This window comes from Gopherus evgoodei, chromosome 24 (assembly GCF_007399415.2).
Source record: "Gopherus evgoodei ecotype Sinaloan lineage chromosome 24, rGopEvg1_v1.p, whole genome shotgun sequence".
Classification (NCBI taxonomy): domain Eukaryota; kingdom Metazoa; phylum Chordata; order Testudines; family Testudinidae; genus Gopherus; species Gopherus evgoodei.
In genome coordinates, this window is record NC_044345.1 from 381,446 (window position 1) to 409,055 (window position 27,610).

Here is a 27,610-nt window from a genome sequence, read left to right on the forward strand (position 1 = left end):
ATTCTGTGCCATTTGGTTTTCACAACTACTACTACCCACGCTAACTAGACTAAAGCTAGCATGGGTATGCCTACCTGCACTGCAGTCACATCTTCATTTGCAGAGTAGACATACCCTCGGTTACACTCACCAACACTAGGTTGTCCCATTGACTGTAGTGGAGTCACTTCTGATTTATACTAGTGTCAATGAGAGAGAATCAAGCCCTAGGTCTTCATGACTATGAGGAAAATAACCATCTTAAAATTCTGGAGGAGTCCTGGATAACTTCATCAGTTTGTCAACAAACAGCTTGCTGTTTCCAGAACCAAAAATGAACTTACGTTGAAATGAAATTAGTTCTAAAGTTTTAAATATTTCTCTCTATAGGCTGGAGAAATTTAGTAACATGGTGTGAGCATGTGTGCCTACTTGTATATACGTGCACAGACTGCTAGACACCTGTTTATGATTATACATATATAAAACAGATATTTAAGTTACTTTGTGCTTTACACTCCAATAAAGTTGATTTCTTGTTTTTGTACAATGTTAATTGTTACTTGTAAAATATCCTGTCTGAAATGCAAAAATTGGCAAAAAAAGTTTTAATCTGATAAAGACATCTGTCCATTTAACAATCTGCAGAGACTTCTTTGTTGGGCTTCTTTGTACGATATAGAATAATACTGTTGCATTAAGTTCATCTTTACATTTTCTTCCAGCTTTTCTGAGACATCAGTTGAATCACCTAGTCACCTAGAAGCCATTGGGAAGGCGCATGAATCTGAAAACACTGAGCAGCATTTGCCTACTTTTACCCAGCGTGAGAAAAAGGCTCCTAGGCCCCCAAAGAAGAAGTACCAGAAGGCGGGGCTGTACTCTGATGTGTACAAAACAACAGAGTAAGTAGTACCAGTGAAACGCTGCTGTCTGATATTCCAGAGGAAACTCTCTTCTTTCAACTAGAACCTTGAAGAGCTGCTACTAATAAGCAGCTGAAATAAAACCACCAACTTAATTCAAGCCTGTGAAAAATTACATGCATGATAATTATCAGAATCTGACCCAGTGAAGATTTAAAATGTAACCCCAGTCAGCAAACAACCTCCAGCAATCTGAAAGTGTTGCTGAGTATCAGCCTTGAAGAAGGTAAGACAGCTTTATTCAACAACCTAAAAGATCATGACAATAAAGGGGCTGGTGGAGCTTGAGATACTCAGGTACTGAGCACAGTGTCAACATAAAAAGTGCCTTTAGTTGTCTTGCTTTTATTGATTTATGATAACACAATCATGTTTAGTGTGACTGGCTTGTAAAGTGAAGGAACTTCATGTTTTACCAATGATGCATTTCTGCTTCCTATTCATTGTATAGCTAAGTGCTGTTCATCTGCTAGTTTTTATACGTGATGGTTAATGTAAAGAACTGAGGTTCCGAAACTTTTTTTTCACAATGTAGCTCTCAACTTAATAGAGAGATTGTTTCATGGACTTCTCTCCTCCCATTTCTGATTGCATGAACCCAATTCCCCTCCCATTTGTGATCACATAACATCCCTGCCGCAGCTACAGCAATTGTTTATGTTAGTAAAATATTGTATTTTTAGTTTTCTTTTAATGAGATTTGGCAGATGGAAATGAAGAGGAGAGCTGGTATCATGTGACCAGTGAGCTCTCCATAGACAATTAGCAAATGCTTCAGAGACTACAGTGAGACATACTGGTGTATGGTTTAGTAACTGTTCCTGATTACATCTCTTTTCACATTAAAATGTAGTTATTTGAGCAAGACTCTAAGGAAGAAGCTGTGAGGTTCTTGTTTTGACCAAAATGAGACTGCAGTTGTATTTTTATTCAGCTGTTGGTGATTGTTTGTTAGAAAGCACCTCCTCCCCAAGCTGTGATAATGGTACTCTCCTTTGGATGTTCTGTTTCTAAAGATTAGAGTCTTTTCCGAAAATAAGCGTTAAATGTCTAGCGTCTGAGCATTTTTGTTTGCAATAGTATATTCCCACTGGAGCAGATAGACATGTTACCATGGCTGAGGAACTGAAAATCTATTTTTTCTTTGTAATAAAATGTTAATGATCCTGCCAGAAGCCTACCCAGACAATGGGAGCATTCATTGCAGGTTTGGTGGACAGACATGTCACTTTTCAAATTTTAATTAAAAGTTCAAGTGAATTTCTAGATTTATCAGAATTGGGCATGAACGTAGAGAAGTTCAACACAAAACCTGTATACTATTACTAACCCCTTAAATTCTAAAAACACAATGTGATGGAGTGTACAGATCCCACACTGATGACAAAAGTGCCAGAGACGCCCTATGTGCAGGACTAGCCCTGCCCCTCCGGCCCTGTCAATTATGTATTGTAGGGACCAGGCCTTTAAAAAGGAGGAAACTGTAGTGAGCAGGGGAGAGAGATCACCCTGAGCAGGAAACTGCTGGAGCAACTCCTGAAGCCACGGGCAAACTAGTATCCAGGAGATCTCCATTGAGGACCCTGTGGGGAGCCTAGCAAACTCCCAGGGAAAGCCTGACAAAGTGGGCCAGATTCAGCAGCCCAGCCGGAAGGACTCCTTGGAATCTGCTGTGCAGATAGCCCAGAACTAAGAAGGTACTGTTGATCCCAAGAAGAAGTTATTCTTGGGTGAGCTGAAATGCTTAATTTTCCTTTTGAGTCCCCATCAGAAGAGACTTAAGAAGGGCATGGTTCCCCCTTATAAGGACTAAGAAACAAGGAGCCTATATATAAGTCCACCCCCCAATACCATGTAGATAATTGAGCATGTCTGGGGTCTCCTACTGTCGAGGGAAAATAACTAAGGAGATTCTTTTACATAGTACTTAGACCTTGTGCTGGTCCTCTGCACAGGGCAAATTTTCACTCTTAAGAAAGCAGTGTTGATGAGCTCCAAAAGATAAATAATAATAGTACTTATATAGCACTTTTCTACAGTAGGGACCTGATTTTCAGAGATTCTGAGTACTTGCAGCTCCTGTTGATTTCATTTGGAGATGTGAATGCCTAGCACATCTGAAAATCAAGGCCTATATCTCAAAATACTTTACAAAGATGAGTAAGTATTATTATCCTCCTTTTACAGATGAAGAAACCGTCTAATTAAGCATTTATAGGTGTGCTTATCACTATAGTATCTAGAGTGGTACAGAAGAGTTAGATAACATGTTTTAAATCTTTACAGAGTTCCCCACTCTAAGTCCTGTGCCCAGTCTTTTGACAGAAATAACATTGCTGCCATGGAAGGCTTCAAGGATAGGTGTAGAGTGGAAGAAATGTGAACCTTAAGAACTCCAAAAAGGATGTGGAGAAATTCCCTGCTATGGTTGTTTATTAATATAGATATTTAGAGCCAATTTTTACATCCTTTCTCAAAATAAGTAGGACCTTATTCCATAAATAGTTCCATTGGTATCAAACTGTTCGTGAAGTAAAATATTATTCAGTGTGCATAAAGATGGTGGCATCTGGCCCATAATAATCATCTTAAAATTTTTAAAAAATTGACTGATTTAAATCAATCACCAGTCTCTCTTTAAACTGAAAAGAGACAGCTTTGACTGTCAGTGCCATAACTGACTGAAAATGACGTAACTGATCTGCAATGGCTGAGTTCTTTGCAAGTGGAATGTATTATAGTAGGGGTGGCCAACCTGTGGCTCCTGAGTGCATGCAGCTCTTCAGAGGTTAATATGCAGCTCCTTGTATAGGTGCTGACTCTGAGGGTAGAGCTACAGATGCTAACTTTCCAATGTGCTGTGGAGCGCTCACTGCTCAACCCCTTGCTCTGCCCCAGGTCCTGCCACCACTCTACCCCTTCCCCCAAGACCCCTGCCCCTTCTCCTGAGCCTGCTATGCTCTCGCTCCGCCCCTACAGCTGATTGCAGCGGGTGGGGGGAGTGAGGAGGCGCTGATTGGTGGGGCTGCCGGTGGGCTGGGGGCTGGAGGGCAGTAGCGGATGGGGGGATGCTGACATATTACTGTGGCTCTTTGGCAATGTTCATTGGTAAATTCTGGCTCCTTTTCAGGCTCAGGTTGGCCACCCCTGTATTAGAGGATGCATCCTAGCAGGATCCTTGAAGTCAGTAACTAATTATTGTCTCTTGGACTGCATACCACCATTTTAAAAAATTGCTGCTAGTATTTTGCATATCATAAGCTTCTACAAAACTGAACTGTAAACTGGGAAGTTGTTCTTTGGTCCCATGCAAAGCTAAAAAAGAATCCCTTACATCTGTCTTTTAAACAAACTTGTAATGTAACTGTCAACATGCACAAAATAATTAAGAAAATCAGGGTGTATGAAAATCACTATAAGACATAAATGTGATATATCCCCTTCACAACCCACACCAAAGATTCCTGACTATGATCCAAGTTAAAAAATCTATCTCTCTTAAGCACACCTGACTTTCCGGTTTTTATTTAGAGACAGATTGTGAGTGCCTTACTAACATCGGTGAGCAGTTACTTATACAAATTCATTGACTTCAGTGGAACTACTCATGAGTAACTGCTTACCAGTGTGAGTAAGGGGTTTGCAATCTGGCATCTAGTATAATGTTTTTTATTTTAAAAACGACAAGGTTTTCACTGTGGTTTATTAAATTAATAGATTGTTCCATGTCTTGGAATGATGAAACTGAATGTAATAGTAAATTAAATGATCCACAGAGAAGATATTCATACACTGAAGATCTCTTCATAACCACCTAATTCCCTTTTACCACTGTCTACTGTAATGTCCTAAATGGATTTCCCATTCTTCTCACCAATGTATTGGTCCTCCTTTTTTTTAAGGGGGGCAACCATGCAACAATTTATCACAATATTTTTATAAGTTATTTGCTTGAATAAATGTGATCACCTTTTCTATCCCAGGACTAAGCTTCACCCATTTCCCTTTCTGCTACAGTAAAAGTGATTAGAAGAGGACTGACATTAGGGTGACACGAATCACCTGAAAGTGGGATTTGTGTGTGGCCCTCTTTTCTGTTTGTTCACCCCCGCCCCCCCCCCCCCCCCAAAAAAAATCTTTACTTGCTGGTTGAAACTTGAGACTTGCTCCTCCACTTCCCTTTTGCAAGTTAAAATCCTAAGCGGGAGAGGAATGATTCTCAACCCTTAGCCAGTAAGCCACTTTTAATCAAATTATTAAAACAGTTTAGTAAGTAAAAAAATTGATAACAATCCATAAAAGAAAATTTAATTATTTCCCAATCTTATTTTCCATCTCTTGGGCAGGCATGAATTGGAGTTGCTGCATTTATGATTAAAGCCTCTGTAGCTACTATTTGGTGTTTCATTAAAAATCATAGGACTAATAGTTGGGGAAGGAGCAGCTGTTAATATGTGTTCTTCTAGGTTTCATGTAACTTCACCCATACCCATGTTTTTTTGGCTGTAAAAACATCATGGTTTGGGAAGAATGCAACTGTTACAATGGCACAGCACCCTCTAGTGATGGTACAGTTAAGTGCTTGTCCATGTTTCCACTAGAAGCCAATGTCTGCATTCTTACATTTTTCCAGTGTGGTATCAATCACTTATTCCCTTTTGCTCTTTACATTATCCAACTTTAGAGATTTTGGCACCTCTAAAACTGGTTTCCTGCACTGCAGTGTGGGAGGACAATTGCAGTAGCTGCAGCTCTGCTGAGCTTTGTCATTTCTGTTTGGAGGCTCTCCCTGGATCAGTTATGGGCCAACAGTTAAAAGATAGTAGAGAAAATGTTTGTAGTGCCATTGAAAGCTGTAGCCTGCCATTGCAGGGGTAAGATCTGCATTCATTTCTCTGCCTCTGCTGCCTATGCTTATGGAATTTGAATTACACAGGTTGCCACTGTAGGATCCCACTCTTTCAACTCAACTAGATATAGAGGTTTTCTTACAGTAAGCTGAAGAAAGCCCAGATGTGCAGTGCATTGCATCAGTGGAGCCTAATTTCTGGGAAGAGAACCAAGAATTAAAGGGATGTTATCTAAGATCTACCTCAGGCTCTATTTCCTAGGGTGGTTTTACTGCCTTGGATAGCAGGTATGGTATTAGTGTACAGGTGGGCTTTCCCCAGTCTTCAACTACCAGTGGAAAAATAATAAAGGCTTTTTGCTGACGAGATGCATCCTGATTTGATATGTCCAGAAAGCATAGACTTGGGGATCTTACCTATATTGGGGCTCATTTGGAGTCTTATAGAAGATGAGCACCTAAGGCCTCTCCTCCTCAGAGAATGGGGTACCTGCATCAGATTTTATCTGAAGCTCCCAAAACTTTAAAAAGTCTCTGAAAATACATAGATTACTCTTTACAACGTTATGAGATAGATAAAAAAGTTCAATGTGTGCCTGTGCAAGCCAGAGGCCTCGAAAACAAAGGAAGATTGTGGAAAGCAATCACTGCTATTCACCCAACAGTGGCTTTTGTGAAGGAGTTCAGAGTCTCTCTCATCTTCCTTCCCCAATTATATTTAATAATTGTTTTAGCTCATGGGGGGAAATAGTTACAGTGGAGTACCTCTGCTAATGGAAATTTGGGGTCACTACCTTATGCAAGAGATGTTCTTCCTACGCTGGGAGTAATGTTCCTCTGGGGATAGTATTGAAAATATATAAATATTAACTAATATAAGCTAAGATTCTAAGGTCAGAATACCTGTTGGGTCTATAATTTTCTGGCTTTTTGTTGTATGCTTGCTGGTTTCTTCGAAGTTGCATAATGCTCTTGGATTTAATGTCCTGAACAAGGCAATAAATATCATAGACAGGAGATCTCTTCAGCTCATGACATTTTTAACAGAGAGTTATCATTCAAAATAAGAACAATAAACAGTTTTTCTCTTCTCTAAGGGAAGTTCTGAGTTAAGGTCTGATGGGTATAGCGTATCCTAAAGATTGCCATCCTACCTCTGCTTGAAACCCTTGGAAATATGTGTGCTCATGGCGCCTCCTTAAATTGTTTGTTAGCAGAATTGCAGCCCTCTTCAGTTTTAGTGTCTTGTCCACATGCTCCTGGGGCTATTTCTTTTCTTAGGAACAGATGAAAGAATGCTGTGATGGACAAATGCTTGTGGGCAGTCTTCTTGTGACGCTGCCAGCCATACTTCCAGCTGCACAGCAGTAGATCATCTTCCTGTGGTGCTGCCACCACACCTATTTTGCCCATACCAGAAGAAAACATAACCTCCTTATAAGTCTAAATAAATTCTTTGAAAGTTTAACTGCAGCATGAATTTTATTTTAAGATTCACTTATGTGTCTTTAAACTATATATGATTCCTTTTGTTTTTACTGGAGTTTTTTAATACTGCATCACAGTCATCGTGTTTGTCATGGCAAAGCTTTACTTTTGACCAGAGACAGAAGTTGGACTGTGTAATGGGTTGCACTCACCTCACGCAAGAGTCTCCTGTTTGAGTGTGTCTGCCTGCAGTTTTTTCCTCCGCTCACAGTGCCTCTGTCATCCGCTGCACTTGTCAAGCTGGTCTTTGGTGCCTCAGCCCTCTGGCTGAGTCACATTCTGTCCATGTACAAAACAAACAAACGTCTCCTGGGGTACACAGTCCAAAACATACTTAGTGTCCTGCAGCCCTCACTGGGCTCAGTCTTTAACAGTCCAACAGGGCCTGTCACGGTACCCTCGTGTGGTCCAGCTGGGTTGCAAGGTTCCTACCTTGGTATTGAGCAGTGCTCCTAGGGCTTCCTCCGTGGGGGCTCCTTGCCTCTCCTTGAGTCCTCAGTGATCCCAGCCTTCCTGCTGAGCCATCCCTCTTAGAATCATAGAATATTAGGGTTGGAAGAGACCTCAGGAAGTCATCTAGTCCAATCTCCTGCTCAAAGCAGAACCAACACCAACTAAATCATCCCAGCCAGGGCTTTGTCAGCCCAGGCCTTAAAAACCTCTCAGGATGGGGATTTTACCACCTCCCTAGGTAACCCATTCCAGTGTTTCACCACCCTCCTAGTGAAATAGTGTTTCCTAATATCCAACATAGACCTCCCCCACTGCAACTTGAGACCACTGCTTCTTGTTCTGTTATCTGCCACCACTGAGAACAGCCGAGCTCCAACCTCTTTGGAACCCCCCTTAAGATAGTTGAAGGCTGCTATCAAATCCCCCCACTCTTCTGCAGACTAAATAACCCCAGTTCCCTCAGCCTCTCCTCATAAGTCATGTTCCCCACCCTCCTAATCATTTTCGTTGCCTTCTGCTGGACTCTCCCCAATTCATCCACATCCCTTCTGTAGTGGGGGGACCAAAACTGGACACAGTACTCCAGGTGTGGCCTCACCATTACCGAATAGAGCAGAATAATCACTTCCCTCAATCTGCTGGCAGTGCTCCTACTAATACAGCCCAATGTGCCATTGGCCTTCTTGGCAACAAGGGCACACTGACTCATGTCCAGCTTCTCATCCACTGTAATCCCCAGGTCCTTTTCTGCAGAACTGCTGTTTAGCCAGTCAGTCCCCAGCCTGTAGCGATGCATGGGATTCTTCCTTCCTAAGTGCAGGACTCTGCACTTGTCCTTGTTGAACCTCATCAGATTTCTTTTGGCCTAATCCTCCAATTTGTCTAGGTCACTCTGTACCCTATCCCTACCCAGCAGCATATCTACCTCTCCCTCCATCTTAATGTCATCTGCAAACTTGCTGAGGGTGCAATTCATCCCATCATCCAGATCATTAATAAATATTTTGAGCAAAACTGGCCCCAGGACTGACCCCTGGGGCACTCCGCTTGATACTGGCTGCCAACTAGACATCGAGCCATTGATCACTACTCGTTGAGCCTGACAATCTAGCCAGCTTTCTATCCACCTTATAGTCCATTCATCCAATCCATACTTCTTTAACTTGCCGTCAAGAATACTGTGGGAGACCGTATCAAAAGCTTTGCTAGAGTTAATATATATCATATCCACCGCTTTCCCTATATCCATAGAACCAGTTATCTCATCATAGAAGGCAGTCAGGTTGGTCAGAGATGACTTGCCCTTGGTGAATCCATGTTGACTATTCCTGATCATCTTCCTCCCCTCCAAGTGCTTGAAAATGGATTCCTTGAGGACCTGCTCCATGGTTTTGCTGGGGACTGAAGTGAGGCTGACCAGTCTGTAGTTCCCCAGGTTCTCTTCTCTTTTTTAAATATGGGCACTATATTTGCCCTTTTCCAGTCATCCAGGACCTCCCCTGATCGCCACAAATTTTCAAAGATAATGGCCAATGACTCTGTAATCACATCAGTTACTCCCTCCGCACCCTTGGATGCATTAGATCTGGACCCATGGACTTGTGCATGTCCAGTTTTTCTAAATAGTCCTTATCCTGTTCTTTCACCACTGAGGGCTGCTCACCTCCTCCCCATACTGTGTTGCCCAGTGCAACAGTCTGGAAGCTGACCTTGTCTCTGAAGACCGAGGTTAAAAAAAAAGCATTGAGTACTTCAGCTTTTTCCACAGCATCTATCACTATGTTGCCTCCCCCATTCAGTAAGGGTCTCTCACTTTCCCTGACCGCCTTCTTGTTGCTAACATACCTGTAGAAACCCTTCTTGTTACCCTTCACATCCCTTGCTAGCTGCAACTCCAATTGTGCCTTGGCCTGCTTGATTACACCCCTGCATGCTCTAGCAATATTTTTATACTTCTCCCTAGTCATCTTTCCAAATTTTCACTTCTTGTAAGCTTCCTTTTTGAGTTTAAGCTCACCAAAAATTTCACTCTTGGACTCACTTCAATGTCCACAGCTCCCCACTGAGTCAGTCCCAGTGCAGTCTCCTTCCCTGGGTTGCCACAATTCTAATTCTCTTCCTTAGGGCATAGCAGTCTCACCCACTGCTCTGGGTCGCAACCCTGGGACCTTTTAAGTATAGCAGCCTCATGCTGTGTCCCTTTACTAATTGCTGCCCTATGGTTCCCCGGGCTACTTCCTTGTAGCCTATTTTTGAGTCCCAGCAGCCAGCCAGAAGCTCCTTCCTCACTCCCCTGGTCCCTGCCAGTAACTACCTGCTTAGTCCCAGCAGAGAACCAAGAGCTGTTCTCTGGCTCTCACGGTCCATGACAGCAACTGATCTATCCAGCCCTTTCAGCCCCTGCAGCCAGCCAGGAGCACCTCTTGATCACCCAGTCTCACTCTGGCCTCAGCTCCTTTTATACAAGCTTGCTGGACCCTGATTGGCTGATCCCTGCAGCCTCTCTCCTGATTGGCTGTGTCTGATGCTGCCTCTCTAGGCAACTGGAGGACCCTCTCCAATACTCTTTTCTGAGGCAGTTTGGTCTCCAGCAGGTGTCTCAGGGCCTAGTGCACCCTGGCACGCTGTCTGGAGCACTAAAAGTTATTCTTTGAGTGCTTGTTCATGTTGTTTCTATTCTAGGTGTGTGCATGCCCACATGCACAATCATCAGGGATTTTTCCCTTAGTGCAGTGGTCCCCAACCTTTCGAGCCATGGAGGACTGTGGCGGCAGACGAGCATCTGCTGAAATTCTGCCAACAAGCGGCAACGTTAATAGGCGTCACCACCGAAATGCTGCTGACAAGCAGCCTAATCCAAAGGCTTCGCCGCCAAAATGCCGCCGAAAATCAGCAGCATTTCGGCAGCGATGCCTCTGGATGACACAGCTTGTCGGCGGCATTTCGGCGGATGCTCGTCCACCAGCCAGTACGCGGGCACACTTAGACGCCCCAGCGGGCGTCATGGGGCCCAGGGCACCGCGTTGTGGACTCCTGCCTTAGTGGTATCTGTAGGGTCAGCTTTAGCACCCTCTTGAGTGCCGCGTTCTTGCGCTGGTATATTAGGCGCTGCCAGCCTTACGCCCTCTCAGTTCCTTCTCAATGCCCGTGATGGTTGGTTGGAGCGCCTTGTGTTGCATTGCAAGAGCGTTAGCTGTTCTTACAGTCCATTGTTCTGTCTCCTTTATTGTTAGTTGATAGGTACTTAGACCTTTAAATTAAGTGTTAGAGTAATTGTTTAGGAGTTAGAATCCCAGCTGGGACCTCACCTCAGAATGCGGCATGCCATTAACCCATGTTCATCATGCAGCTGGGCAGTGCCCATTAGTGACCCCCACGAGAGCTGTTTAAAGTATTTGGGGTTGTCCCACAGAAAGGATCAGATCTGCAAAAACTTTTGCCCTCAAACTCAGAAGGAGCGGGATATCCGCTTGAGGGCCCTTTTCATGGAGAGTGCGCTTCATCCTACCTCAGAGCTCTCTCGATCGGACTCCACGCCCAGCATCTCAGCGTCAGCACACAGCGCACCACCAGCACCAGAACCCTCCCGACACCATTCCCCCTTCCCAGTGCCTAAGAAGCAGTTGAAGTCAATTGGCCTGCCAGCACTACAGAAAAAGGGGGCCTTTGGCAGAGGGCCTGTGTCAGGCCATGTGCCCACCCCAGAACTGTTCAGGAGTATCACTGCGGTTGGACCCTCTAGTCCAACCAGGGACCCCTCCACGACTTCTGAGAGTGGCAGGGGGTCCCAGCCCCTAGTAGGGTCATCTGTGCCCGAAGTGGGCCTGGTGGCCAAAGAGCAGGCAGGCCAGCAGCACTGCAGACACCAAGCCAGGTGACAGACCCAGCCAAGGCCCCAGCATCTACAGGTAGGTTACGGAACAGCCCGCTAAAGCAGTGGAGCATCCCTGATCACTGGACTGCAGGTGTCGGTCCCTATCACCACAGTCTCGCACCCTGGCACTGCAGCCTCAGTCCCTGATTAGAAGACACAGATCCCTGATGCCAAGGTCTCTGCCTGCAAGGCACGGGACACTTGAGTCACAACACTGATCCCCATACCCATAGACTCTAGGACTGGAAGGGACCTTGAGAGGTCATCGAGTCCAGTCCCCTGCCCTCATGGCAGGACCAAATACTGTCTAGACCATCCCTAATAGACATTTATCTAACCTACTCTTAAATATCTCCAGAGATGGAGATTCCACAACCTCCCTAGGCAATTTATTCCAGTATTTAACTACCCTGACAGTTAGGAACTTTTTCCTAATGTCCAACCTAAATCTCCCTTGCTGCAGTTTAAGCCCATTGCTTCTTGTTCTATCATTGGAGGCTAAGGTGAACAAGTTTTCTCCCTCCTCCTGATGACACCCTTTTAGATACCTGAAAACTGCTATCAGGTCCCCTCTCAGTCTTCTCTTTTCCAAACTAAACAAACCCAATTCCTTCAGCCTTCCTTCACAGGTCATGTTCTCAAGACCTTTAATCATTCTTGTTGCTCTTCTCTGGACCCTCTCCAATTTCTCCACATCTTTCTTGAAATGCGGTGCCCAGAACTGGACACAATACTTCAGTTGAGGCCTAACCAGCGCAGAGTAAACCGGAAGAATGACTTCTCGTGTCTTGTTTACAACACACCTGTTAATGCATCCCAGAATCACGTTTGCTTTTTTTGCAAGGGTATCACACTGTTGACTCATATTAAGCTTGTGGTCTACTATGACCCCTAGATCTCTTTCTGCCATACTCCTTCCTAGACAGTCTCTTCCCATTCTGTATGTGTGAAACTGATTGTTCCTTCCTAGGTGGAGCATTTTGCATTTATCTTTATTGAACTTCATCCTGTTTACCTCAGACCATTTCTCCAATTTGTCCAGATCATTTTGAATTTTGACCCTGTCTTCCAAAGCAGTTGCAATCCCTCCCAGTTTGGTATCCTCCGCAAACTTAATAAGCGTACTTTCTATGCCAACATCTAAATCGTTGATGAAGATATTGAACAGAACCGGTCCCAAAACAGACCCCTGCGGAACCTCACTTGTTATACCTTTCCAGCAGGATTGGGAGCCATTAACAACTACTCTCTGAGTACGGTTATCCAGCCAGTTGTGCACCCACCTTATAGTAGCCCCATCTAAATTGTACTTTCCTAGTTTATCTATAAGAATATCATGCGAGACTGTATCAAATGCCTTACTAAAGTCTAGGTATATCACATCCACCGCTTCTCCCTTATCCACAAGGCTCGTTATCCTATCAAAGAACGCTATCAGATTAGTTTGACACGATTTGTTCTTTACAAATCCATGCTGGCTATTCCCTATCACCTTACCACCTTCCAAGTGTTTGCAGATGATTTCTTTGATTACCTGCTCCATTATCTTCCCTGGCACAGAAGTTAAACTAACTGGTCTGTAGTTTCCTGGGTTGTTTTTATTTCCCTTTTTATAGATGGGCACTATATTTGCCCCCTTCCAGTCTTCTGGAATCTCCTCCGTCTCCCATGATTTCCCAAAGATAATAGCTAGAGGCTCAGATACCTCTTCTATTAACTCCTTGAGTATTCTAGGATGCATTTCATCGGGCCCTGGTGACTTGCAGGCATCTAACTTTTCTAAGTGATTTTTTACTTGCTCTTTTTTTATTTTATCTTCTAAACCTACCCTCTTCCCGTAAGCATTCACTATACTAGACATTCCTTCAGACTTCTCAGTGAAGACCGAAACAAAGAAGTCATTAAGCATCTCTGCCATTTCCAAGTCTCCCGTTACTGTTTCCTCCTCCTCATTGAGCAGTGGGCCTACCCTGTCCTTAGTCTTCCTCTTGCTTCTAATGTATTGATAAAAAGTCTTCTTGTTTCCCTTTATTCCCATAGCTAGTTTGAGTTCATTTTGTGCCTTTGCTTTTCTAATCTTGCCTCTGCATTCCTGTGTTATTTGCCTATATTCATCCTTCGTGATCTGACCTAGTTTCCATTTTTTATATGACGCCTTTTTATTTTGTAGGTCACGCAAGATCTCAAGGGTAAGCCAAGGTGGTCTTTTGCCACATTTTCTATCTTTCCTAACCATCGGAATAACTTGCTTTTGGGCCCTTAATAGCGTCCCTTTGAAAAACTGCCAACTTTCCTCAGTTGTTTTTCCCCTCAGTCTTAATTTCCATGGGACCTTACCTATCAGCTCTCTGAGCTTACCAAAATCCGCCTTCCTGAAATCCATTGTCTCTATTCTGCTGTACTCCCTTCTACCCTTCCTTAGAATTGCAAATTCTATGATTTCACGATCACTTTCACCCAAGCTTCCTTCTACTTTCAAATTCTCAACAAGTTCCTCCCTATTTGTTAAAATCAAGTCTAGAACAGCTTCCCCCCTAGTAGCTTTTTCAACTTTCTGAAATAAAAAGTTGTCTGCAATGCAGTCCAGGAACTTATTGGATAGTCTGTGCCCCGCGGTGTTATTTTCCCAACATATATTTGGATAGTTGAAGTCCCCCATCACCACCAAATCTTGGGCTTTGGATGATTTTGTTAGTTTGAAAAAAGCCTCATCCACCTCTTCCACCTGATTAGGTGGCCTGTAGTAGACTCCCAGCACGACATCACCTGTGTTTTTTACCCCTTTTAGCCTAACCCAGAGACTCTCCACACTTCCGTCTCCTATGTCCATCTCCACCTCAGTCCAAGTGTTTACATTTTTAATATATAAGGCAACACCTCCTCCCTTTTTCCCCTGTCTATCCTTCCTGAGCAAACTATACCCATCCACACCAACATTCCAGTCGTGTGTATTATCCCACCAAGTTTCAGTAATGCCAATAATGTCATAATTGTATTTATTTATTAGCACTTCCAGTTCTTCCTGCTTATTACCCATACTTCTTGCATTTGTATATAGGCATCTAAGATACTGGTTTGATCTTGCCTCCCAGCTTCGCCCTGACCCTCCTTCCTCTCTGCCATTATAGCCCGTGCTCCCTCCTGTTTCCAACCCATCTCCCAGGTCTTGTTCCCCACTTACCTGTGGGCTTTGCTCACCTGTCCCCGTCGAACCTAGTTTAAAGCCCTCCTTACTAGGTTAGCCAGTCTGTGCGCAAATAAGGCCTTTCCCCTCTTCGAAAGGTGAACGCCATCTGTTCCTAGCAGTCCTTCCTCGAATAGCATCCCGTGGTCGAGGAAGCCAAAGCCCTCCTGGCAACACCATCTTCGCAGCCAGGCATTCACCTCCACGATGCATCTGTTTCTGCCCGGACCCCTACCTTCAACAGGAAGAATCGAAGAGAATACCACCTGCGCTCCAAACTCCTTAACCCGTACTCCCAGAGCCCTATAGTCACTCTTGATCTGCTCAGTGTCACACCTCGCAGTATCATTTGTGCCCGCATGGATGAGTAGCATGGGGTAGTAGTCAGAAGGCTGGATAATCCTCGACAATGCCTCTGTAACATCTCAGATACGGGCCCCTGGCAGGCAGCATACCTCCCGGGATGAATGGTCAGGGCGACAGATGGGTGTCTCCGTCCACCTCAGCAAAGAGTCTCCAACCACCACTACCCTACATTTCTTATCAGTGGTGGCAGCAGACCTCCCAGCCTTAGGGGTACAAGGCTTCACCTCCTTAACTGTTGGGGATGATTCCTTCTCTCCTGTATCAACAAGAGCATAACAGTTATCTTTTACCACAGCAGGAGGGTTCGCAGCAGCAGTGGAGCACTGCTTGCTGCTAGAAGTAACCAGCTGGCTGTGTCCACCCTGAGCCTCCTCCTCCACTGGTGTGTCGGTAGTCCTGTCAACTGGGACAGCACCATCAGCTGTCTCCACATGGATACTGTCCAGGAATTGCTCATGGATATGGATGTTCCTCAGCCTAGCCACCTGCTCCTGTAGCTCTCCCACCTGCTGCCTGAGAGACTCCACCAGTAGGCACCTTTCACATTGGATGCCACCCCCAGCCTGGATATCAGTAAGTGGAAATTGCAAATGACAGTCTTTGCAAGCCCACACCAGAATCTGGGTAAAAATATCCATGTTTTGGTGCTCTGTCTGGCTACAGGCGCAGGTGGAGGAGACAGAAACAGTGCTGGCACAGGTGTTGCGGGTCCTCCTCACCATTGTAAGCCTCCCTGTCAAACTCTCTCAAATTCCTGTCTACAGCTCCCTGTCTGCTCTGCTCTGCTGTAAACAGAAAGGTTTTGGATGTGGCTCAGTTTATAGGTTCAGGGGACCAATGGGTCACAGATGAGACCGACAAGGGACTCCCCCCCCTTCCTACTCCCCTTTCAAACTCCCTTGCAAAACTCCCTGTTAGCAGCTCCTGTTCGCTAAGCTCCCTGGACACTTGTGCGCAGCTTTATAAAGCCCTGGCCTGAGTGAATGCCCCGCCCACTGGTTAAGGCTCAGCCAATTACCAGAGGCTTCTAGCTTTCAAACCTTCCTAGTAGCTCCACCTCCAACTGCCAGCTACAGCACACGGTCCTTCAAACAAACAAACCAAACAGACTGACAAACACAAGCTCAGCACACAGCCTCCTGCCAGAGTTCACCACTGCACAGATCACCATCGCCTAGGCAGTCTCCCAGGCATCAATTTCCCCCCGGTACAGGATCATTCCTGGCCACGGCCCTGGTCTCCGGTTCCCTAGTATTGCTCTTTGGGCAGGCACCAGTCCTTGCCCTCTCCTTACCGGTCGCCGATGAGGGTCTGTCAGCAGACTCAGGCATCTGCAACTCGGCCCTGGTCACTGGGAGGACAATGGTCTGAGCCTGAAGCGGAGCTCAGCTCCTCGCCTATAAAAGGCAAATCGCCTCTGTTGTCAGTAGCTACTGGTGTGGTGCTCTGCTCTTGTTTGATGATGATAACAATTGGCTGCTTGTGTGTTCCCTCTGTGTGATGCCCCAGTTCGGCGCTGATAGCTGACACAGCAGACCCCGAGAGAACCCCCAAAGACCACAGACTCTAGTAAGGTACAAAGGAACCCGAGCCAGGTTTATTGTCAAACGAAGCACAGTAATAGTTTCCTGTAGACTCTACAAGACATATTACAAATTTGTGCCCCCTGGCAATGGACTGGCTCAGTCAGTGGCAGGACTTTCCACTGCCCCCTGGGGCAGACAAAGATGTGCACTCCGGGACCTACTTTTATACAGTTACAGGACAGATTACTCATCCCTCCTGACGTATTGAAGTACAGCCCCTTGACTCATTGGGGGCTGTCTCCTTCTTTGATCATGTTGGTTCAAACAAATCTATCCATCATGTTGTCCTTTTGACCCTGTCTTTAAGATGCACCAGCCTGTTTCTTGTTATCTCTGTGGAGTGTTCTCATGCCATCTTGGCACAAGTTCCTCTTATTAGCACTTATGTGTGGATGCACCTGCTTCTAGCAACGCTCTTCTCACCAGCTTCTGTGAGGGGGCCTGCCTCTGGCTCACAGACCAGCTTTTGCTTAGCAATGCCTGGAAGTACTTTGGTTCAGGCTTCAAGCCTCAGACTGGGCCTTTGATACAAGAGTTTATGTTTCAGGGCCTCATCTTACTACAGCCACTGGCCTGCGAGACCAGCATGACTCCTGCAGCGATGGTGGTATGAAGGCAGGGGCAATGGCCCACTCAGTGGCAATACTGGAACCCATGGAGTTTACCTGTTATGCTGGTCCCATACTCCCACCATTCCTCCCAGGCTGCATCAGACAAGCTGCCCCTGGCACAGCCAGCACCCAAGTCGGAACACGGAACTGAATCCAACGCGGGGGTGACACAGTGGGCCCTAACACCCAAGGAGCCGTCCCTGGATGAGAAAGGGGAAGCTGCTGCTCCCCCTGCTGTGCAGTCATCTTTGTTGTCTCCGGACAAAGCGGTGGCCCCTTGCAAACAAATAGCCCCCCCAACGACTTCAAGGAGCACCAGGACCTGCTCAAAAGGGTGGCTGCCAACCTTAACTTGGAGGTCAAGGAACTAGCAGAGGAATCAGACAGCCTCTTTAATGTTATACCCTCCTCCACCCTGGCCCAGGTTGCATTGCTCCTCCACCCAGGGGTCATTAAAATTACCACATATGTGTGGCAGACCCTCTCTTCCATTTCGCCTACCTCCAACAAGGCAGAAAAGAAGTACTATGTGCCCGCAAAGAGATTTGACTACCTGTATACCACCCTCCAGCAGAATCTCTGGTCATGTCCACCATCAGTGAAAGGGGACAGGCAAGTGGCACACCAAAATATAAAGTTGCCAAGAGGCTGGACTTGTTTGGCAGGAAAAATTGTTCAACAGCCATCCTGCAGTTTTGGGTGTCTAACCATCAGGCCCTGCTGGGCAGGTACAACTTCAACCTGTGGGACTCCATCAGCAAGATTAAGGAGGGCCTCCCACAGGACTGAGCCCAGGAGTTCGCCGCCTTGGTAGACAAGGGCAAAGTGGTGGCAAGAGGCACCCTCCAGATGGCCTGGGACACTACAGATTAGGCAGCCAGGGTAGTCACCTCCACGGTGATCATTCATGAGGCACAGCTCCTGGTTATAGTCCTCTGGGCTGTCCCAGGAGATGCAAACTACCTTTCAGGACCTTCCATTTGAGGGAGAAGGGCTCTTTTCAGAGCTGACCAGTGCACGGCTTCATGGCCTTAAAGACTCCCGTGCCACCCTGGGCCCTAATCTAGTGCTCATGTCTGTGAAGGAAAATGGGTGTGGCATGTGCTGCCTGTTTGGAGAGTCCCCTATCTATAATGCTCGCCTCCAGCTAGAATAGTTCTTTGTACTCACTTACTGGGGGAAATACTTCATAAAGTGTAAGGCATGGAAATAATTAGATGCTTGTCCTCATCAATAGCATGCAGCAGATTGGCCCCCGCAGGTATTTGTATCAGTGAGTGTGAATGCTGGGTATTCCTACTGCACTTACCATCTGTAGTGAGGTTTATCTGTTTACTAAACTTCCATGTTTGGTCCAAAAAGAAAACTGACTCTTCCCTGATAAAACCATCTCCACAGAAAGCAGCCCAATGGGCACCCGGGGAACACTGCCTTTGAGTTTCTGACATGCCATCATTTTGCCTTTGTGAAATGAAAGAGAGATCTCTTTCCCATAAAGATCATTGATAAAAACAAAAACAAAACCTTCATTTCCTCCCACAAACTCCTACCCAACATAACTCATTGTCTTTTATCGTCCCAGTGTGAACATGTGGACATACTGCTGTTGATTTACGCAACACATTCGCCTGATGTATAGTGTTATGAGAGACCTTCCTTTGAACTCACTTGTACTGTATTTATGTTTATAAAACTTGAACCTTAACTCCCATTATTTGTGGCTTCTCATCCTTGACGTTGTGTTTAACTTCCTTTTCATTAAAATTCACCCTTACCAAGATAACTCGTCTATATCTTATACCCTTTCCAAGTCAGTAGTGTTTGCACCTAATGTTAATCCTTTAGAAACTGCAGAGAAACAGGCACACATTTTTATATAAATAAAAATTTATCTTCTCCTTAGAGTATCCTCCATTTGTGTGTAATATCTGAACTGCCAAACCAGAATTTCATGAAGTCCAATACCCTATCTGTATAACTGGAGAGTACTATATGCTTCAGAGGAAGACCTAGAGTCTCTAGAATCAACATTACAGAATAATCTGCCCTTAGTAAGAAACTTCTCCTGTCTCTTTCAGTTGGTAGTTGTCTTATGCCCTGAAGCAGGAATATTTATATGTATATGTTTTATCATATATTATGTAAGTGAAGTTGCTCTCATTATCCATATAAATGTCTAATCTTTTTTTTTTTTTTTTTAAATCTACTAAAGCCTTAGCCTAAGTGGGATTTTGTGGCAATGAGTTTTATGGGCTAATTGATTTCTGTGTAAAAAGTATTTCCTTGCACTGGTTTTAAATTTATTCCCCTTAATTTTCCTTGGCTATCCGCATGTTCATATATTATGAGATGGTAAAATGTGCCATACAATTTACCTTTCTCATGCCATTCATTATTTCATATACTTTTATCATGTTACCTTTTATTCATCTTCTTTCTAAACTAAACAACTCTAATATTTGCAGTGGCTTCTCATATAGAAGTCTTTCCAGGCCTTTAATAATTTTGGCCTTCTGTCTCTTGTACCCCATTCATTTCTACTGCATCTTTTTTTGAGAAATAGTTGACCAGAACTGAACACAGAACTAGAGATCAGGGCATGCCATCTATTTATATAAAAGCATCATTACCTTTTTCAGCATTATTTTTCTGTTGCAACCTAGCATTTTGTTTGCTTTATTAACCACCACTGCACTTTAAACAGAAGCTTTCACTGATCTATGACCAATTTATTTGATCACGCACCCCCTTTATTTGTGTCTGTAGTCATTTATGTGCCCTCAACCCCAAGTACATATACTACTACCCAGCTCTGAAACAGAGTGGAGAGCACCCTGATCTGAAGGCAGCTGCACGCCAGCAGCAGTGCAGAAGTAAGGGTGGCAATGTAAAAAGATATTCATGAATTTCATTTTTCACAGCAGACTTAGTGCCCCATTGCCACCCTTAGTTCTACATTGCTGCTGACACCCGCAGCCTGCTGCCTCCAGGTGAGGAATACAGCAGGAGAGGAGGAGAGCCTGAGCGTAGGCTGCCTCCCAGTGAGGGATTGGGGTGGGGGGAGGAGAGCCCAAGCCCGGGTAGCAGGGCTCTGTCTGTCTCCGTTATTCCCACCTCCTTCTGTACAAACCCCCAACCTCCAGGACTGACAACCAGAGCTCTTCACACTCACACAAAAAAAGCACACAGCTCACACCTTCCTTGACATATGCCCATGCCTCCCTTCAGAGGCCCACCCCATATTTTGAGAACCGCTGATTTAGAGAGTAAGGTGCATGAATAGTTCAAATTATTGCTTCTAATTTAAATTATTAAATTTGTCAACCCTGAGTTTCATCTGCCATTGCTGGCTGCTCACCATCCTTAGTTTGGTCCCTCTGGAGTTTCTCAAAGTCTTCTCCAGTTATGACTCTCCTAAATAATCTTGTGTGATTTGCAAACATTGCCATCTCGCTGCTAAGCCTCTTTTCCAGGTCATTAGTAAATATACTATATCGAAAAGCCCATCTTGTCACATGGGTATAATTTGTACTGTCAGCTAATTTGCATGCAGCAATTTCATTGGTTGTGGAAGGAGATTTATGTTGATTTGTGCAGGTGGAGACTGAGGAGCATCTGCTGTGGTGAGGTGCTATATGTGTTTGGGGTTAGTATGCATGCTGGTTTTGTTTTATTGGTGGTTTTGAGGCACTGTGGCAATTGGGCCAAGAAATCCACCATCTGTTTTGTCTCCCTCATACAACTAATGAAATTGTTACATACAAATCAGCTATAGGGTAAGGGTGGTGATTGGTTGAGTTATCTAATATCACAGTGGTCTAGGCCTCTTGGCATGGCATAGCTACATGTCTTATTGTAGCTGAAACTTCATGCTGTCTCAGGGTGTCGATTGTAAGGTCAAAATGGCTGAGAATTTAATAGTTTGATGGTAACAGAATGCAAATCTCAGTGATGTTTGAACAAGGTGATAAATCTAAAAAACAGAGCTCTCAACCATCCTTGTAGCTGTTTCCATCACTTCACACTGACTCAACAGACATTCTAGGCTTCAGAGTGACACACAGTTCCAGTCCTGGAATCTTCTTATAGAGATTTTAAAAAAACCACAGATCCTAGTCTAGAACTTTGGGGCACCCCACTGCCAGGTTGAAAATTCATCATTTATCCTACTCTTTTTGTTTTCTGACTCAGCCAATTTCTGCTCACTGACGCTGTGCCCACTTAGCTTCCTGAATAGTCTCTTGAGTGGGTCTTTATTTTAAGACTTTCTGAAAGTCCAGATAAGTTGTAATTCAGTCCTCCTTTATCTATTATTTTGTTCATACACTCAGAGAATTCTATTATATTGGAGAGACACATTTTTTCCTTTATTTAAGCCATGCTGCTTTGTCTCAATCCTATTATTTTTCATGCAGGTATTTTATAATTCTGTCGTTAATTATCTTTTCACTCAGTTTACCTGGTACCGGAGATAAAGCAGAGTATATTTTCTACCCTCCACTCGTCTGGCACAGCAGCTCTTTTAATGATAAATTGCATATTTTTGTTAGCAACTCAGACCCTTCTTAAGTTCCTTGTACTCTGGTTATTTTTATCTGTAAAACACTGTGCATACCTGTGGCACTATATATATAATAAGAAAATATACTGAAACTGTTTGACTCTTGTATTTTCATATTAAATAATAATAATAATAATGCTTTGCACTTATAAGGCACCTTTCATCCAAGGATCTCCAAGCATATTAAAAAGGTGGGTAAATATTGTACCCCTTATACAGGTGGGGAAAGTAACACACCTTTCGTAGGTCCTCTTTAATAAGTTAGTGGCAGAGCCACTGGTATCTTTATTTTTTATGATGTTTGATACAGTAAAGGTTATTGGTGATTGGAGGAAAGCAGATGATATACCAATTTTTGAAAAAGCTTGCAAGGGAGAGCTCTTAACTGCAGACCAATAATTGAATTCTGTCTGAGAGAACATATTGGAATGGTTTATTAGGGAAGAAATTGTGCATCACTTAGCTAAAAATCCACAAGTTCAATATAAATATATCATATCAAACAATACAGTATTTGATGACCAATGACTCACTTGTGCCTATGTGCTCCAAGGGATCTTCAGGTAACATTTTGCCACCAAGAGGAGTTTTATGTCTCTTGGAGCTCCCCATCCTCAAGGGAGCAGTATGTGCTCAGCCTGACTTGCTAGTGTGCAAAAAAGTGAATCCGCACATCTTTTGGCATGGCTGTCACCAAGGGTGGTACTGCAAGGAGTAGTCCTTGCAACTGAGGAAAGTCCATGGACAGTATTGTGGCTGGGTTCTGTTCAGGGGATGAAAAGGTTGAGGAAGCTCTTGAACATAGGTACAGTGGCTGGTCACAGTCTTGCCCCAAATGAAATGAAAACAGGAGAGGTAGTTGACACGATGGAGGCTATAATGATTTCACTGGGTACTTGTGACGTGGAAGATGTTTTTCAGTCTCAGGAAACATGCATGTATATGAAGATATCTACATTAAATGTATCCTGTTTTTTTTATCTTTTCTCGGAGGTCAGATTTTCTAAACCTTATCATTTTTGTTGGTCAAATTTGGACTCTCTCCAGTCGGTCCACATCTTTCCAAAAGTGTGGTGCCCAATACTCCAGCTGAGGCCTCACCAGTGCTGAGTAGAGCAAGACAGTAACCTCTAGTGTCTTACATACAAAACTCTTGTCAATGCACTCCCAAATATTAGCCTTTTCCACAACTCCTTCACATTGTTGACTCATTCAATTTGTGATCCACTGTAACCACCAGATCTTTATCAACTGTACTACCACTTACCCAATTATTCCCCATTTTGTAGTTGTGCATTTGATTTTTCCTTCCTAAGTGAAGTACTTTGCACTTGTCTTTATTGAATTTCATGTTGTGGATTTCAGACCAATTCTCCAATTGTCAGGGCAGTTTTGAATTCTAATCCTGTCCTCCAAAGTACTTGTAACCCATCCCATCTTGCTGTCATCTGCAGATTTGATAAGCATACTCTCTACTCCATTATCCAAGTAATTAATTATAATATTTAATAGTATCAGACCCAGGACTGACCTCTGTGGGGCCCCACTAGATACACCCTCACAATCTGGCAGTAAACCGTTGGTAACTACACTTCGACTATGGTCTTTTAACCAGTTGTGCACCACCTTGTAGTAATTTCACTTAGGCCACATTTCCCTAGTTTGCTTATGAGAATGTCACATTGGACTGTGTCAAAAGTCTTACTAAAATCACATATAGCACATCATCTGCTTCCACCTTATCCAGTAACACTGTCAAAGAATAATGATGTAGAAGCAAATGCATAAATGAGTTTGAAGTAAAGTTGGATATATACTTGGAATTAAGTAACAAATGTAAGTGTATCTAGTAGGTAGAATAATGGACTGGGAGTGATGGGACTTCAGTTCCATTCCTACATCTGCCACTGATTCACTGTGTGATATTGAGAAAGTTGCTTAATCTGCCCATGCCTCAGTTTCCTCATCTATAGGGTGGGAATCATCCTAATTTTTTCTCAAGTAATAAAGTGCTTGGATGAAAGGCACTAAGAGCAAAGTACAATAATAATGTAAAAGAGGGGGAGGAATGGTTCTGTGCATAAGGCACTGCTTTGGGACTTTATGTTCACTTCGCTGCTCTGCCATAGACTTGCTCTGTGACCTTGGCAAGTCGATTAATCTCTCTGTGTCTCAATTCTCCATATGTAGAATTGAGTTGTTAATACTTTTTCCCACCTTTTTGTTTTTCTTATTTATTTAGGTCCCAAACCTGCAAAAACTCATGCACATGCTTAACTTTATGCCTTCCCTACCCAGCCCTCCATACTGTTTCGCAACCATGTCGTGGCCCTTGGCCAAAAAGTTTGCCCCTCCCTGCTTTAAATTCTGGTATCAATGTCAAGTTGGGTTTTTTTAACTGATGACTAAACATTCAATTTTCTGATTGAGTATCCTTTAAATACTATGCCATGGTATGTTGTTTAAAATTTTTCTTCAAATAAAAGCTAGAATTTTTCTGTCCCCCTGCTCATGTTTAGATGGGCCTGTTGAGCATGCCTCAGATCTACAATACCAAATGTGCCCAGGCTGACTTCTTCCTTTCATCTTTTCCTTTGCTGGTTGCTGTCTGTTTAGTTTCAGCTCTTCCGCTGTTTTACTAGTTAACAACCTCTTGAAGGGTTTGGAGGAAGGCATATGCAGTCAATAAAACAGTGAAACTGACTATACACAAAATGCTATCAAATGCACTAAGTACGCAAACTGAAAAAAGAGTATATTATTTTATGTAATCTCTTACCTTTTTTGTTCTAGTAATCTTGGGCATTACTTATAACAACTGTAAGTACAAATATTCAGATGGAAATGTGATTTTTCAAGTCGATGTTTTCCGATTAAGTATTGTCAACAAAGAAATTATACAATTAAAAATAATTTTGACCATTAGTCCTGAAACAGGGGGTTAGATCTACGTGGAAAACATCTTGGAAAGTTGATTTAGGCTTTTGGAGTTTGTATCTTCTTTAGTCCATGTAAATATGACATATAAAAATAAGCTATATGAGTCCAGGTTACAGTTTTCAAAATAGTATGCCTAAAGATCCCTACATTCCTATTTAGACACTGAAATACAAGTGGCCTGACCTTCAGAAGCCCTGAATCCAAGAAAAGGCCTGATTTTCAAGCATGGTGTAGAGGTCCAGAAAAGCGGTACAGACAATTACTATCTGACAGACTAGAGGATTAATACCTTCATTAGCACAGAAAGTGTTGTTTTCACAAGTGATAAAACTCTCTCACTCTGGCTTTCTCTGCTTCTTTCTGCCTCTCATTCTCAGCCCAAAGAGCCGCCTGATCCAATTAAAGAAAGAGAAGCTGGAGTACACTCCTGGAGAGCATGAACATGGATTGTTCCCAGCTCCTATTCATGTTGGTGAGTACTTCATGTGTGTTTTCTATTGCTGAGAATCAAGTCCCACTCCTCAAGTTGGGGGTTAAACTTTTCCATTTAGATTTTCTGTTCTTTCTCTCCTTTTCCTCCCCATCTTTTTCTGCCTGTTTCTTGTAGGGTCACTCATTTCATCTACTCTTTAACTGTCAGAACTCATACTCACTCCTCTGTTCTCTGTGAACTGTCTTCAGCCTAACAGTTCAGACTGAAGGGCATTCTGAGTTTTAGGTTTGTTTGTGTAGAAATGGCTTTGTAGCTCTTCAGTAACCAAAGTTTCTTGCCCCCAAAATTGTATCAAACTCATTTGATTCAGACTCTGAATGCTTTCATCATTCAGAGTTCTATGGGAACAAGATGGACTGGATGAGAAATACAATAAAAGCTTTTCTTCAATTATTGTTTGGATTTTACTGTTTGCAGTTTTTCTGTTTAATCTGCATTATCAAGATCTTAATCTAGTTTTCCTACTGTGTTTTTAATCAGAAAATATTATATACTTTATTCTTTAAACATTATATACTTTGCTTAAATGTTGTACAATAATTTTCTTTTCAAACCAGATGGAAACCAGTAAAATAATGAACCCCCGTTACATCTCTAAAACAAAACACAAACATTAATAAATCCTTCCCACATACCTGTGAAGGTTTTTAGCTTCCACTTTCTAGATGAGGAAAGAGTAGGTATAGAGAGGTTAAGTCACTTGCTCTAAGTCACACAGGTTGAAATTCACCTTTGTGCAGAAGGCAAGTGCATCACCTGTGCATCACTTCAGTCTTATTTTGAGAGTTTAAATAAGACTTACGTGATGGATACGTCTTGTGCTGACTCTCTTTCACAAAGGTCAGTTTTACCCGCAATGTGCTAGTGGTAGCATTAGGATTAGAACTCAGCAAATTCTTGGCTCTTAGTCACATACTCAGACAACTAAATTATACTGCTTCTTATTAGTTTATAGTTTGACATAGGACTTCCAGACCGAGGGCTTTCAGAAACAGGTCACTTCCCAGGATAGCAGCAACCAATCAAAAATGACTTTTGAACACAATTGTCTAGTGCATTGAGCAGAGCATGTTGGTTACTCCTGAGGACATTCTGCATGAAAAAATTTAAAATGCTGTGCACAATATTTTAAAATTCTGCAAATGTTATTTGTCAAATAAATGCGGAGGCTCCAGCATAGCACTGGGAAGCACAGGTCACCAGCTGCACAGAGGTGAGAGATCACAGGCCCTTCTTGGGGGGTTCTGGGTGCAAAGGTAATGGGACTTTGCGGGGGGGTCCAAGTGAAGGTGTTTGGGGTTCAATGAGGGGGGGAGTCTTGATGTGAGGGGTAGGGAGATTGGCCGGGGGGGGTCTCAGTGTAGGGGGCTCAGTACAGGGTTCAGATGCTGGGGGAGTGGTGCTTAGTGGGGTGGGGATCCAGGTGCCACTGGTTGGGGCTTGGTGGGGTGAGGATCTGGGTGGTCCAGATGCAGGGGGAGTGGGGCTTATCAGGGGGTTCTGAGTGCAGGGGTGTGAGGCTCAGCGGGAGGGTCTGGGGATGAGAGGGTTTGAATTCATGGGGGTTGGAAAGATGGGAGAGCAGCTCACTGTACTGGGATCCTTCCCCTTGCAGCTGAGGAGCAAAAAGTGTAGGACGCAGAGGGGGAGGGGGAGTTTGCAGAGCTTCCTGCAGCTGGGGAAGAAATCTGGTGGTGGGTCTGACTTGGCGTTGGATATTGTGCAGGGGAAGAGGAAGTCCCATCCTCCTCAGACCAGCGCAGACTAGCAGCTGAGCCAGGCACAGAGTAGGAGCCACCAGCCGGGTCTTCCCCAGTTCCGCCTCCTGACCCACAGTGATTTACATGTCTGCCAACTGCCCTGGGCACCCAAAACATGCTGTTGGGAGAGGGTTGCATGACCGCACTTGTGTCTTCCCTTTGCTTCCCAATCAGAAAGTCATTTTTCTGCAGGGAAGCAAAGAAATATGTGGGGGACATCAATTTTGCACGTGGTCAGTGGTGCAGAATTCCCCCAGGATTAATAAGTGTAAACTCCCTGTGTTCTATTGATTTTTACTGCAACATTACACTGGGAAAAGGGGTTTGTAGGGAACTTTGCATTGTTCAGACAGAATGTTTGTGCCATCAAATGCTTTTGTTTGATTAGAATGTCTGCTTTAGCCAACTCCTTGTGTGTTGTGTTGTGAGTTAGCTTATTCAATTAAACAACAGCTGAAGGATATGATAGATCTTCATGTGTAAATTAATAACCATGAACTTTTAAGAATTCAGATTTCAGAATTAAAGATATTAACAAGA

At 43.8% G+C, this 27,610-nt stretch overlaps 1 protein-coding gene across 7 annotated transcripts in view; it reads left to right on the plus strand.

The window, feature by feature from the left end:
• The window catches only part of ASH1L (ASH1 like histone lysine methyltransferase), a 183,251-nt gene that overhangs the window by 109,462 nt on the left and 46,179 nt on the right, over positions 1-27,610 (plus strand). For all 7 annotated transcript variants that reach the window (XM_030541941.1, XM_030541936.1, XM_030541937.1 and 4 more), the window contains 2 exons: positions 705-884; positions 25,195-25,289. In XM_030541941.1, coding sequence (XP_030397801.1) covers positions 705-884; positions 25,195-25,289 — 275 coding nt within the window. The remainder of the gene's footprint in view (positions 1-704; positions 885-25,194; positions 25,290-27,610) is intronic.